The sequence below is a fragment of the Manihot esculenta genome, chromosome 3, assembly GCF_001659605.2.
Source record: "Manihot esculenta cultivar AM560-2 chromosome 3, M.esculenta_v8, whole genome shotgun sequence".
Lineage (NCBI taxonomy): Eukaryota > Viridiplantae > Streptophyta > Magnoliopsida > Malpighiales > Euphorbiaceae > Manihot > Manihot esculenta.
In genome coordinates, this window is record NC_035163.2 from 26791383 (window position 1) to 26806752 (window position 15370).

At 42.6% G+C, this 15370-nt stretch overlaps 2 protein-coding genes across 2 annotated transcripts in view; one reads left to right on the forward strand and one right to left on the reverse strand.

Moving 5' to 3' along the window:
• The first annotated feature begins 219 nt into the window (after positions 1 to 219).
• Positions 220 to 705, forward strand: LOC122723312 (uncharacterized protein Mb2253c-like). Its single transcript, XM_043955110.1, has one exon. The coding sequence runs from the start codon at positions 220 to 222 to the stop codon at positions 703 to 705; it is 486 nt and encodes a 161-aa protein (XP_043811045.1).
• Positions 706 to 8213: 7508 nt separating this feature from the next.
• LOC122723313 overlaps positions 8214 to 15370 on the reverse strand; it is a 15775-nt gene continuing 8618 nt past the window's right edge. The window contains exons 2-5 of the mRNA XM_043955111.1: positions 14824 to 15023; positions 14122 to 14707; positions 9808 to 9879; positions 8214 to 8402 (exon numbers count right to left, since the gene is read on the reverse strand). Coding sequence (XP_043811046.1) covers positions 9839 to 9879; positions 14122 to 14707; positions 14824 to 15023 — 827 coding nt within the window. The 3' untranslated portion in view covers positions 8214 to 8402; positions 9808 to 9838. The remainder of the gene's footprint in view (positions 8403 to 9807; positions 9880 to 14121; positions 14708 to 14823; positions 15024 to 15370) is intronic.

Sequence of the window (15370 nt, forward strand, 5' to 3'; positions counted from 1 at the left end):
TATTGCTAGCAGTCCAGAAATTCAAAGTTTATTTGGAAGGCCACCAAGGAGTTGTGATGACAGACCAACCCTTAAAGAAGATTCTACGCAGGCCGGAAACTTCAGGTCGGAAACTTCAGGTCGGATGTTGGCTTGGTCCGTAGAGATCAGCCCTTACTGTCTAGAGTATCGACCTAGGACAGCTATAAAATCTCAAGCCTTGGCTGACTTCATAGCAGAATGCACATTCAACGGGAGCAGAGAGGATCATCCTCAGGGATAGCAGGAAATGAACGTGAGGGGGAGCCTCATCCAGAATTTAACTGGAAGTTGTATGTAGATGGAGCATCAGGCACTGAGGGCAGTGGTGCTGGAATAATGCTTAAGGGGCCAGAGGATTTTAAGGTATGTTACGCCTTACGTCTAGAGTTCAAAGCCTCGAATAATGTGGCAGAATATGAAGCCCTGATAAATGGGATGTTGGTGGCACTGGAAGTGGGAGTAACCGATCTCGAGATAAACAGCGACTCTCAGCTGGTGATCAACCAAGTAACAGGGATGTATCAGGCTAGAGATCCCATTATGCAGATTTACCTGGCTAAAGTAAAAACTTTAGAAGCCGAGCTCACAAGTCGAGGATTAACCATCAGATTTCAAAGGATACCCCGAGAGGAAAATGAGGAAGCAGATCTGCTTAGCCGATTATCCAAAGAAGAATTGGAATAGCTTTTCGATGAAGTGTACATACAACATGTCCATATACCTGCTTTTAATAAAACTAACACGATATTGCAGGTAGAAAAGAACCCGACTTGGATGACCCCTTACTTAGAATACCTGGAGAAAGGTAAACTCCCCGAGGATAAAAATGAAGCCAAAAAGATAGCAGCTCGTGCCGCTAACTACCAAGCGATAAGGGGGACCTTATACAGAAAAGGAAAGTCCAGTCCGTGGCTCCGATGCGTGAGCCCGAAAGAGGCTACGAAGGTGATGGAAGAAATACATAGAGGCATGTGTGGAGCCCACGAGGGAGGAGGGACATTAGCTAATAAAGTATTCAGGCAAGGGTATTATTGGCCCACTGTTAAAAAAGAAGCAGAAGAGTTCGTCCGAAGATGCGACGTATGCCAGAGATTCGCTAATGCCATCAAAACTCCAGCCACTCCTCAAGCCAGCATATCCAGTCCATGGCCTTTCTCGCAATGGGGAATTGACATCCTGGGACCTTTCCCCAAGACTACGGGGCAGAAGAAATTTGTAGTGGTGGCTGTAGAGTACTTCTCAAAATGGCCAGAGGCGGAAGCAATAGCCACAATTACAGCTCGAAAGATGATAGATTTTATGTAGGGACATATCATCTGCAGATTTGGTGTACCCAGAGTGCTTATTTCAGATAATGGCAGACAGTTTGATTGCAGCACCTTCAGAGCTTTCACAACGAACATGGGTATCTGGCATAAATTCTCCTCTGTGGCTCATCCTCAAACTAACGGCCAAACAGAGGTCACCAACAGAGCCATCCTACAAGGATTAAAAAAGCGGCTAGATGGGGCAAAGGCAAATTGGGCAGAAGAACTCAACAGCATCCTGTGGGCACTCCGAACCACCCCTAGAACACCCACTAAAGAAACGCCCTTTGCACTTGCCTATGGTACAGAGGCCGTAGTCCCAGTTGAGTTGCAGATTCCTACTCATCGAGTCCAATTTGCTAGTGAGAGCTCTAATGACGACAAGCTAAGAAGCAACCTGGATGCCCTTGAGGAAATCAGGGAAGAAGCTCAAATCCGAACTGCCGCCTATCAACAACGGGCAGCACGATATTACAACCAAAAGGTCAGAGAAAGAAGCTTGAAAGTGGGAGACCTGGCCTTAAGAAACCTGGAAGCCACAGGAAAAAGGGCGGCAGCTGGCAAGCTAGCACCGACCTGGGAGGGCCCGTTCAAGGTAACAAAAGTAGTCCGGCCAGGAGTATACCGGATTGAAGATATGCAAGGGAACCATAAGCCCCACGCTTGGAATATTCAACACCTAAAGAGGTATTTCCCCTGATATAGTTGTAAAGAAAAATATTGTATTATGATAAATATGAAGGAAACAAATTGCTTACACAATAAGATTATCTTTATGTATAAAACTCCTCCATGACAAAGAAAGAACAGGGCTCGGAGAGACCCCTTAGAGGAACAAGACCTCAGGGAGGTAGGTGTACAGGATCCCCTAGATTTCCTAACACCATGAACCAAACTGAGAAGACAAATAGCCGGCGGGGCCCCGAGGTCACCCCGGAACAAAAACGACCAGGATCTCGTGAGATCTCCTGGAGCACAAACAGCCGGCGGGGCCCCGAGGTCACCCCGGAACAAAAACGACCAGGATCTCGTGAGATCTCCTGGAGCACAAACAGCCGGCGGGGCCCCGAGGTCACCCCGGAATAAAAACGACCAGGATCTCGTGAGATCTTCTGGAGCACAAACAGCCGGCGGGGCCCCGAGGTCACCCCGGAATAAAAACGACCAGGATCTCGTGAGATCTCCTGGAGCACAAACAGCTGGCGGGGCCCCGAGGTCACCCCGGAATAAAAACGACCAAGATCTCGTGAGATCTCCTGGAGTACAAACAGCCGGCGGGGCCCCGAGGTCACCCCGGAATAAAAACGACCAGGATCTCGTGAGATCTCCTGGAGCACAAACAGCCGGCGGGGCCCCGAGGTCACCCCGGAATAAAAACGACCAGGATCTCGTAAGATCTCTTAGAGCACAAACAACCGGCGAGGCCCCGAGGCCATCTCGGAAAAATAAAAGAAGACCGGGATCCCCTAAGAACTCCCGGGAAAACAAAGCAAAAACAGCTGATGAAGGCCTTAAGGCCTTCCTTAAGCAAAAATTCCCCATATCATATGCAGGGACAATTCATAAAAATACAGTTTCGACCTCACAGAAAGATGAGTCCAAAGGCATCAAAGAAAGGCCAAACTCCGATCTCCCGAAGGAGCTCGGAGCACTATAGCCAAAAGGCACTAAACTTAAAAAGTGATCGCTGACGCTAAGCTAGCTCAGCTTACAAAGAGATCTAGACAGCAAATAGCCTGGAAAACACCCAAGGGTATGATAAGCATCACATGCCATAGGTGTAAAAAGCCTAAGTGAAGAGTGAAGAGCCGAGCTCTCAGCTCGGACAAAAAAAAAAAAAAAAAAAAAAAAAGCTGAAGGACCGTGCTCATAACTCGAGTCAGTTCGCCATAAATAGACATCCGAGCTCACAACCAAGGAAAAAGGAAAAAATTATTTAAAATAAACCCCCACAAACATATATAGAGTTTAAGGATTTACCCCCTCAACACTCATGTAATGAAAGGTTGAGGAGGCAAAGGGGCAACTTGGGAAAAAAGGAAGCCCAACTAAGTACCATTAAAAGGTATGTGATCGGACTTCTCATAAGCTCAGACAATTAGCTGAGAACCGAGCTCATAACTAAAGGCTAGTTTAGTTCGGAAAAAGCTTATACAGTGTAAGTATTACAATTACGAAAAGAAGAGATAAATTCCAAGATATATGAAAAACAATAAGTAATTCAAGTAACAAGAAATTAAAATTCCATTGAGAGAAATGGCTATTACAATCTATTTATCTGCGGAGGTTGAAGGGAAAATAGTCCTTAAGGGACTTACATTTTTAAGAACATCCTCGCCTACATTATTTTTATTTACAATCATATCTGAAGGAAGCCCTGTAACGACCCGAAAATCGGACCGCTACCGGCGCTAGGATCCGGGTCGACTTAAGGCCGCCGGGACCCGTAGCAAGCCTGACATAAAACCTGTGAACCTGTATAATCCCAAACATGATCAACAACATGCATAAAATTAAAACTTTTCTTTCCATACTCATCAACCAAACTCAACCTGTGTATAACATTAACATAACATTAATCCCTCTATGGGACCTCATCTGTACCCCCAATGGGTGGTATAACATTCGTTGAGTTGGTTTACATAAACATCATAAAAATCTCTAAGATCATGTGTTAAAAGGGATACAACAATCTATAGTCAAGCACACACTAACATCCATGAACCTCATTACATAACTACACTGTACTTTTACATTACAATTTGATCATGTCCTTTGCTAGCTATTACATAAGCATGACTTCTTTACTCTATCCGGACTCCCGCACTATACTGTACCTGCAAGCCTGGGGGTAAAGGGAGAGGGGTGAGCTAAAAGCCCAGTGAGTAGAGCTATTAAAACACATTAACACTATACTCTATGAAATGCATCATAACACAAACAATTCACATAAGGGTTGGGTGAACTTGTCACCAATTAGTCCAAGCTAACATAGTGCCAGGCCGTAGCATGGGGTCCTGGTCTTCCTGTCACACATACATTACTTACCATTATTCCAGGGCCTCCTCTGGGCTCCTGGTCTTCGAGTCCACAATCGTGCCAGGCCGTAGAATGGGGTCCTGGTCTTTCATTTCCGTGCCAGGCCGTAGAATGGGGTCCTGGTCTTCCTGTCATGGACTAATTGGGTCATCCAACATTCACCCACATCAACAACATATGATGCAATGCAACATATTCGTGAAGCTAATGCAATCATCCTATTGCATAATCATGATGCATGAAACATGATAAAACATTTAATTTAAAAGATTAAGTTTAGTTCCACTCACCTCTGGCTGACTCTGACAACACCAAAGCAGCTGAACTCACTGCTGGGGTCCTTGGTTCCTCGGGTCCGAACCTACACAGGTGGACTTAAATGAGGGACCAAACATACCTGAACATAACTATAAACTACTCCCCAAAAACCCCCTAAAACATCATGAATTAATCACATAGAGATATGCATGAAATGGCTGAACAGGGCACTTTCGGCGGCAGGTTCAGCGGCCGAAAGTCCTGGACAGATCCGAAAGTCAGGCAGGTTCGGCGGCACCTTCGGCGGCCGAAAGTCCCAGACAGAGACGAAAGTCTCTTTTCGGGGGCTACTTCGGCAGCCGAATGCTGCCTCCACAAAGGGGGTTCGGCGGCCGAAACTCCCTTCGGCGGTCGAACCTGGTTTCTGCCAGAAGGGCAGAAACTTGGTTCAAACGAACCTCTTGCCTCCCAAAACCTCCCATCATGCATAATCTTGTTCTACAACATGCATACTTCACATACATTACACCTAGGGGTCTCAAACTATCATATACCCCAACTACAACACTTCAAACACACAAAAATCAACATACATTGCTCAAATCATCAAAATAACCCATAAACTCAACATATAACCTAACACGCATTTCTACCCATAGATCTTTCATAAAACTTATTTAAAACACATAAGGAGCTTAAGATCGGCTCTTACCTCTTGAAGATCGAGAGAGAGACGACCTAAACTTGGAGATCCACGAAAATGAGCTCCTGAGTTCCCAGAGCTCCAAAACTTGTTTCAAAAGCTTAAATCTTCAAAACCAAGTGAAAACAAGTGAAAATCTTGAAAGATTTAGAGGAAGAACATCAAAAACGGGTGAGGGACGGCGGAAAGCTCACCTTGGCCGAAAATGGGGAAAAGCTCGCCCGTTTTCGGCTAAGGGACCCTTTTATAGTGGCTGGCCAGACCACGTTCGGGGGCCGAATGTGCCTCCGCATGCATGCTATGTTCGGCGGCCGAACATGAGGTTCGGCGGCCGAACCTGGACTTCCCTCACTCATGCTTTCGGGAGCCTAACGTGCCTCCAAAACGCATGCATGTTCGGCGGCCGAACTTGTCTTTCGGCGGCCGAACCTGGGTTTTCCTCCAAGGACTTTTCATGCAAACACTCCTTTAATTTCATACTTAAAACCATTAAAAACATGAAAACATTTTACAAAAACATGATTTTACCCTACTAGAGGCTTCCGACATCCGAGATTCCACCGGACAGTAGGAATTCCGATACCGGAGTCTAGCCGGGTATTACATTCTCCCCCCCTTAAGAACATTCGTCCCCGAATGTTCCTCAACTAGTACATGCATATCATGAAACGTAACATACATACTAAACACATAGATACTAACCTCTAAAAGAGATGGGGATACTGTTGGAGCATGGACTCCCGTGTCTCTCAGGTACACTCCTCAATATTGTGGTGGTTCCAAAGGACTTTCACCATCGGGATTTCCTTGTTTCTCAGCTTCCTGATCTGGGTGTCTAGGATCCGTACTGGCTGCTCAACATAGGTGAGATCCTCTTGGATCTCCACATCAGGCTCACTAAGAACCTTGCCCGGATCTGACACGAATTTCCTCAACATAGAAACATGGAAAACCGGATGGATTCTTGCCATAGAAGCAGGTAAATCCAGCTTGTACGATACATTCCCAATCCTTTGCAGGACTTCGAAGGGTCCGATGTATCGCGGAGCCAGCTTACCTTTCTTCCCGAACCGAACCACTCCTTTCATTGGAGACACCTTAAGCAATACCAGATCCCCCTCCTGAAACTCTACTAGTCTTCTGCGGATGTCTGCATAACTCTTCTGTCTGCTTGCAGCAGTCTTGATTCTTTCTCTGATTAAGGGTACCACCCTGCTGGTGATCTCTACTAGTTCAGGCCCTGCCAAGGCCTTTTCTCCAACTTCTTCCCAGCAAACAGGTGACCTGCACTTCCTCCCATATAATGCTTCATATGGAGCCATCCCGATGCTAGCATGATGGCTGTTATTGTAGGCAAACTCCACCAAAGGTAGATGCTGCCTCCAAGAACCGCCAAAGTCCAGTACACACATTCTGAGCATATCTTCTATGGTCTGGATGGTCCTCTCTGACTGTCCGTCTGTCTGTGGATGGAAGGCAGTGCTGAAATCCAATCTAGTACCCATGGCATCCTGCAGACTCCGCCAAAACCTGGAGGTGAACTGGGGTCCTCTATCCGACACTATAGAAACAGGAACCCCATGAAGTCTGACTATCTCATCAACGTACACCTGCGCCAACTTGTCCACAGAATAGCCACTCCTGACAGGGATGAAGTGAGCAGATTTGGTAAGTCTGTCCACAATCACCCATATGGAGTCCAACCTGTTGGACGTTGCCGGTAACCCCACTACGAAGTCCATAGCTATATTCTCCCATTTCCACTCTGGAATAGGTAGTGGGTTAAGCATTCCAGCCGGCTTCTGATGTTCCAGCTTCACCCTCTGACACACTTCGCAGGCTGACACGAACTGTGCCACTTCTTTCTTCATAGCTGGCCACCAATAAACCTTCTTTAGATCCTGATACATCTTGGTGGCTCCGGGGTGAACGCTGTATCTTGCATTATGAGCCTCTCTCATAATGTCTCCTTTTAGCCCTATGTCATCTGGTACACATAAACGACTCCCATAGCGGAGGATCCCCTTACTGTCAAATCTGAACTCACTGTCCTTGCCTGACTGAACAGTCCTGGCAATCTTCACTAACTCTGGGTCCTCATGCTGTTTCTGAGCTACCTGCTCCAGAAACACGGGTGTCACTTTCATCTGAGCAACCAAGGCACCTGTACCAGACAACTCCATCTGTAGACCTTCCTTAATAAGCTTGTAGAACTCCTTCACCACTGGCCTCCTCTCTGCCGATATGTGGGATAGACTGCCTAGTGACTTCCGGCTTAGGGCGTCTGCCACAACATTCGCCTTACCCGGATGGTACTGAATCTTGCAATCATAGTCACTCAGCAGCTCTACCCACCTCCTCTGTCTCAAATTCAAATCTCTTTGACTCAGGATGTATTGCAGGCTCTTATGATCTGTAAAGATCTCGCATTTAACCCCATAGAGGTAGTGCCTCCACATCTTGAGTGCAAAGATTACTGCTGCCATCTCAAGGTCATGTGTGGGGTAATTCAACTCATGCTTCTTTAGCTGCCTAGAAGCATAAGCAATCACTCTCTCATTCTGCATAAGCACACAACCCAGTCCCACACGGGACGCATCGCAAAAGACTGTAAAGTCCTCTCCACTAGATGGCAGTGTAACACCCCTTACCCTATCAAAGAGTAGATAGAGCAAGGAATGTCACAAACTATACCTTTTTAGATATATCAGGACTAAACAATTTCTTTTATCTGTAAATACCAAGTGTTTAGGTAATACATGTAAATTTCATCAAATGATTAAAATAAGCGTGAGATTTTTAAACCAAAATTTTCGGCAGAGTTTTCTCTGTTTCATTAGCACTTTAACCTGTAATACATATGAACATCACACTTATAATAACACTAACAACTGTCACTTGATATCTTACTATTCTTTGATTTACATAACCTTCACAACTCACTCTATTTAATATGTACATGCCAAAATAAAACTGTACTATGACTCCGAGACTCAAAACAACCAGCTATGATGATGGCCTTGATATCTGATGTAGATCTCTGATAACTTCTGTTGCCCTATTTTATCTACAACCTGCGTGAGGTAAAAACCAACACGCTAAGCTAATGCTCAGTGGGTGATAGCAAACAAATAACAAAATAGAGCAAACAAGTTCACGTATACAGATAATCGGAATAAAAACATCTTCTTTTTCCGTTATTGCACATTTTCTATTTATAATAAATTACCACAGCTTAGTGCATGTAAGAGATGCAAACATATTAACACTCACTAATAAGTTCACAAAATCAAGTATCAATCTTAATTAAGATCTTAGCCCTTATAAACACATAGTAGGATCGTCTAGGTAGATAAGGAGTTATAACGGTAGGCACAGAGTGCCGAACGGTAGGCTCAGAGGCCAAAACTGTGATAGCAGGGCTCTATGACCGTGCTTATGAGGTACCTGATATGTAACCTCAAATAAAAATCATGTATCGGTAGCAGTACTGCGAACTCTGTATGTTTATATGGCATGCCATACCCTTAAGCTAACCCCGACTCCTATTATGTTTACCAGGGCCAAGCACTATTAATTCAATGTAGCAATGTAAAATGCATACCATTTGAAGCTATTTGAATTCATTTTCCAAGTTACATATATCATATGCCAAGATTTACAATATGGAAAACTCATGGCAAATAGTGCAAAACTTTATTGACTTAGCATTTTAATGTAGAAAACTACATTCTGCCATATATTGCATCAACTTTTCAAGTAGTTTAGAGTTATAATTTAACTTCATTTTCTTCATAAGAAATGTACATTTATGTCTTATCTTTCCAACAAGGTATGATTCATGCAATTCTGATCATCCTAACTTAAGTTATGAATTTTTCTTTACCAGCTGCTCAATCAGGTCTTAATCAGTCCAGTATTAGTACCTGTTTATAGTATCACAAAAATTATCAGATTCATACATTTCTATACAAATTCAAGCTTAAGTGTCTTCTACAAAGTTTTAGGTATACTTCTTAGGATTCATTTGGCACTGGTATTAACAAATTTCACTTAGTACATAATTAGTTATAGTATAATCAATACACACTGTTCCGGATGCACTAACTCTGTATCCAGTTTAGGTTCACTTCAAATTTTCATCATCTTACCTACAGATTCAGAATTTGGTCAATTCATAAAAGTTTTAGATCTTTGTCTTATCTTTCATTTGGTATATCTTAGGACTAATTTCAATAAATACACAATAAGTTATAAGGCTTCCAACACTGACTGTCCTGTTAGAACCTATTCTGGCAGATTTGCACTTTTAGCTCTCATGTTAAATTTCTTTACTCTAAGCCTTTCAAACATCATTTTAACATTCATATAACATATTTATACAGTCAAAGCAACATTTCCAGCAAGTAAAATCAACCCCTAATTTCACTTATTCATGGCAGAATCCAAGGAAAACAGAAAATCATACAAACACCAAACCTTTCTTGAATTCCTCCTTTCTTTTCCTCTTCTAATCTCTAGCTATCTCCTTTCCCTTTGATGTTCCTTCACCTAGGTCAATTTATGTCTTAGGAAAGGATTGAATAAACTATAAATTAAAGCTTTATAATTCAAATCCATGCATGAAGAAATGAGATGATGCTATTTCCTACTCATTTCTAAACTTACCTTTGATTTTCAAGCTTGGTGTATATGGAACCCTAAACTTTTCTTCTTCAATCCCTTCAATATATGGCTCTTCCTTTAGATCTAGGTCTTAGGATGAATTTTTGTTAAAGGAAGAAATTGATTTGGTGAGGTTTTGGCTTGGCTTTGGTGGAAGGAAGACAAACAAAGCTTTGGTCTTCTATGGTGTGAGCTACGGCAATTGTGTGATGGAGAAGATGAAAATCCCTTTTTTTCTTTTTTAATTTGCTTTTTCTTTTCTCCTTCCCTTAGTTAGGTGACACATGGAAAGTAAAAATTTGACTTTTATGTTTTAACTTTCCATATTTATACTTTAACCCACTAAACTCTTTATCATGTTTCAATTTAGTTTTTTAAACTTTCAATAATCCTAGATTGACCTACTAAAATATGCTTTTAGCCTTTAGAAGTCCTTTCCACTTAAGCAAGCATGACGGATTTAAAACAAACACCTCAAGCAAGCACGTCAGAAAACCCTAAGCACCTCCCAAAAGTGACTCGTTCCCGACTCGCTAATCACACTGTCTACTTTATTTCTGAATATGTCCGTTTCTATATTTGAGTTTTCTATAATTCAGTTATTAGCAGATTAGAGTTATGCTAGTACCTCCCCTAAGTAGCTCGGGGTAAGCTAGCACCTCCCCTAATGCCACTTACTTTAGTAGTGAAATAGCCTAACCCATACCTAGTGATGTCACTGCTCTAGCTATGGGTTTGAGGATGTTACAACTCTTCCCCTCTTAAGAAATTTCGTCCTCGAAATTTTACCTGCTTTGAATAGCTGTGGATATTGTTGCTTCATCACCTCTTCACTCTCCCATGTAGCTTCTTCTGCCTTGTGATTTCTCCACAACACTTTCACTAAGGGAATCTTCTTATTCCTTAACTCTTTTATTTCCCTTGCTAAAATTTTCACTGGTTCTTCTTCATAAGTCAGGTCAGACTGTACATCAATGGTTTCAGCTGGAATGACATGTGATGGGTCAGATCTGTATCTTCTTAGCATGGATACATGGAAGACATTATGTATTCTGTCTAACTCTGGAGGTAAAGCTAGCCTGTAGGCTACTGGACCCACACGCTCAATTACATCATATGGACCAATAAACCGAGGGCTTAGCTTACCTTTCTTGCCAAATCTTAGCACTTTCTTCCATGGTGAAACTTTCAAAAACACTTTATCCCCAATAGCAAATTCTATATCTTTTCTTTTCAAATCTGCATATGATTTTTGCCTATCTGTTGCAGCTTTCAATCTTTCTTTGATAATCTTCACTTTCTCCTCAGTCTGTCTTATCAACTCTGGACCTACAAGTTTAGCTTCACTGAGTTCTGTCCAGCACAATGGGGTTCTACATTTTCTGCCATATAATGCTTCATAAGGAGCCATTTTAATACTAGCCTGATAACTGTTGTTGTAAGCAAATTCTACTAGTGGAAGATATCTTTCCCAGCTTCCTTCAAATTCAATTACACAACTTCTGAGCATATCTTCCAAAACTTGAATTACTCTCTCTGACTGGCCATCTGTCTGAGGATGAAAAGCTGTACTAAAATTCAATCTTGTCCCTAGAGCTTCATGTAGTTTTTCCCAGAATCTGGATGTGAATCTTGGATCTCTGTCTGATATAATAGAGATAGGAATACCATGTAGTCTCACAATTTCATTAATGTACAATTCGGCATACTTTTCTAATGTATAATCCATTCTGATTGGCAAGAAATGCGCTGATTTAGTTAATTTGTCAACTATTACCCAGATGGCATCTTTCTTCCTTGGTGTGAGTGGCAATCCGGTTACAAAATCCATGGTAATTCTATCCCATTTCCATTCTGGTATAGCGATAGGCTGCAATAATCCTGATGGAACCTGATGCTCTGCTTTTACCCGTTGACATGTCAAACATTTTGTTACAAATTCAGCTATATCTCTTTTCATACCTGGCCACCAATAGTGCATCTTCAGATCTTGATACATCTTAGTGCTACCTGGATGCATAACATATGGACTGTTGTGTGCCTCTGTAAGAATACTCTGTTTCAACTCTCCAATGTTAGGTACACATATTCTATCACCATAGTACAAGTAGCCATCATCACTTATCACATGCTTCTGCTTCTTTCCCTCTTGTACTTGTCTAGTCCATAAAGCTATTTCTGTATCTTCTTTCTGTGCTTCTTTAATTTGTTACAGTAAGTTGGGTCTAACTTTCAATTCTGCTACGATAGCTCCATCATCTGCTATAGTCAACTGCGCATTCATTGCTCTTAATGCAAATAAGGATTTCCTGCTGAGTGCATCTGCTACCAGATTAGCTTTGCCTGGGTGATAATCTATGATGCAATCATAATCTTTCAGTAACTCCATCCATCTTCTCTGTCTCAGGTTTAACTCCTTTTGTGTGGGCAAGTATTTCAGACTTTTATGATCTGTATAAATGTAACATTTCTCACCATATAAGTAATGTCTCCATATCTTTAGTGCAAAAACTATGGCCGCCAACTCTAGATCATGGGTAGGATAGTTCTTCTCATGTGGCTTCAGTTGTCTGGAAGCATAGGCAATCACTTTACCTTCCTGCATCAAAACACATCCAAGTCCATTGTGAGAAGCATCACTATATATCACAAATTCCTTGCCAGAAACAGGTTGCGTAAGTACAGGTGCTTCAGTGAGCATAGTCTTTAATCTGTCAAAGCTTGCCTGACATCTATCATCCCAAACATACTTAACATTCTTATGTAATAATTTAGTCAATGGAGCTGCTATAAGTGAAAACCCTTTCACAAACCGTCTGTAGTACCCAGCTAGACCTAAGAAACTCCTAACCTCTGCAACATTCTTTGGTGGCTTCCATTCCAGAATAGCTTTAATCTTCTGTGGATCTACTCTGATTCCCTCTGCTGATACAACATGTCCCAAAAATGCTATTTCATCGAGCCAAAACTCACATTTACTGAACTTGGCATAAAGTTGCTTTTCCCTCAGAGTCTGCAACACTATCCTCAGATGTCTATCATGGTCTTCCCTAGTTTTAGAGTATACCAGTATATCATCAATGAATACTACAACAAACTGGTCTAAATATGGACGGAAGATACGGTTCATCAGATCCATGAATGATGCAGGTGCATTTGTTAACCCGAATGGCATAACCAGAAACTCATAATGTCCATATCGTGTTCTGAATGCAGTCTTAGGCACATCTGTCCCTTTAACTCTCAACTGATGGTAGCCCGATCTCAAATCTATCTTAGAGAAAATGCTGGCCCCTTTTAACTGATCAAACAAATCATCTATTCTGGGCAGTGGATATTTATTCTTTATAGTTACCTTATTCAACTGTCTGTAATCAATGCACAATCGAAGAGATCCATCTTTCTTTTTTCACAAACAACACTGGTGCACCCCATGGTGAAACACTAGGTCGAATAAAGCCCTTATCAAGTAACTCTTGCAACTGTATTTTCAACTCTTTCAATTCTGTAGGAGCCATTCTGTAAGGAGCAATTGAAATAGGTGCGGTGCCTGGCACAACTTCTATAGCAAAATCCACTTCCCTTTCTGGAGGTAACCCTGGCAACTCTTCAGGAAATACATCTGGAAAATGACATACTGTGGGTAGGTTTGACACACTAGGACCTTCCTTCTTAGTTTCAATCACACTAGCTAGATAAGCTGTACAGCCTTTTCTAATCAACCTCCTAGCTGTAGTGGCAGATATGACATTAGAGAGGTAATCTGACCTCTCACCCACAACTATAACCTCAGAACCCTCTAATGTTTTGAGTGTAACTCGCTTTAACTTACAGTCAACTATGACATGATGTCTAGACAACCAATCCATACCCAGAATCACATCAAACTCTCTAAAAGGTAACTCTATCAGGTCACCTAAAAAGGTATGACCTTGCACACATATAGGACAATCTCTGTAAACTCTATTCACAATCACAAGATGTCCTAAGGGATTGGTCACTGCTATGTCATGCTCTAAAGGTTCTACTTCAATTCCCTTCTCATTATTGATGGGTATGCTGATGTATGAATGTGTGGAACCAGGATCAATTAATGCATAAATATGTTTGCCAAAGATAGAAATTTACCAGCAATAACATCTGGTTTGTCCTGGTCTTCCCTTGCACGAATAGCATATGCCCTGGCAGGTGCTCTAGTGTCTGGTCTATCTACTGTCTCTGATACTCTGTGACTCTGAGCACTGCTAGATTCACCTCTACCTCTACCTCTGCCTCTAGACCCTGTCGGCAAAGATCTCTCTGTCTGTATAGGCTGCACTGACTGGCCTCTAGGACAATCCCTCATAAAGTGGTCTGAGCTTCCACATAAGTAGCAAGCCCCAGTTAATCTCCTGCATACTCCACCATGTCGCCTGCCACAATGCTCACATACAGGTGGCAACCCTCTACCTGGTCCTCCTGTACTGGATACTGAGGTTGTCTGCTGTCCAGACCTCACTACTGAACTTTGCCCAGGTCTTTGAATCTGCCTAGGTGGCCCTCTCTGCCCTGTCTGCTGAAATTCCCTCTGTCTCTTACTACTTGTCTGAGATGCAGAGGATTGTCCCTGATATTGGCTCTGGCTCCTCTTCTGCTGCCCTTTCTGCCTTCTACTTTGCTCTTCTTCTTTATTCGCTCCAGACTGTGGGCTGTCTCTACTAAAACTGAGAGTTCCCTAATATGCATAACTGTGAGGTACATCCTTATATCAGCATGCAATCCTTGCTCAAAGCGTTTACATCTCTCTTCCTCTGTAGGAACTATCTCTGTGGCATACTTACTAAGTCTAACAAATTCTCGCTCATACTCAGTTACTGTAAGCCTGCCTTGTCTGAGGTATAAAAATTCCCTTCTTCTCTCCTCTATATATAAGGCCCCAATATATTTCTTCTTAAACTCTGCTAAAAAGAATTCCCAAGTCTGCCGCTCTAGTCTAACCATCTGTGTCAAAGTTGTCCACCATCTATAAGCTTCATCTTTCAGCAATGATACTGCACACATCAAGCTCTCTGCTGGTGAACACTGTAGCTGCTGTAAGACCCTTTCTGTACTTTCTAACCAGAATTCTGCAGCTGAAGGATCATCTTCCTTTTTACCTCTAAACTCTGTGGCACCATATTTCTGAGTTTTTCTATTGGAGGCCTAGGTTGTGCCTGGGCTACAACAGGTGGTGGTGGTGGTACCTCTGGTACATTTTGTGTAACCCTCCTAATCAACTCAGCTATTTGCTGAAAATGCATCCTGCCCTGGTCCGCCAGCAGCAGCAGGTGGAGGAGCAGCAGCAGGTGCAGCTGCCTCAGAGGGAGCATGACTATCTACCTCTTCATCTATGCTCTCT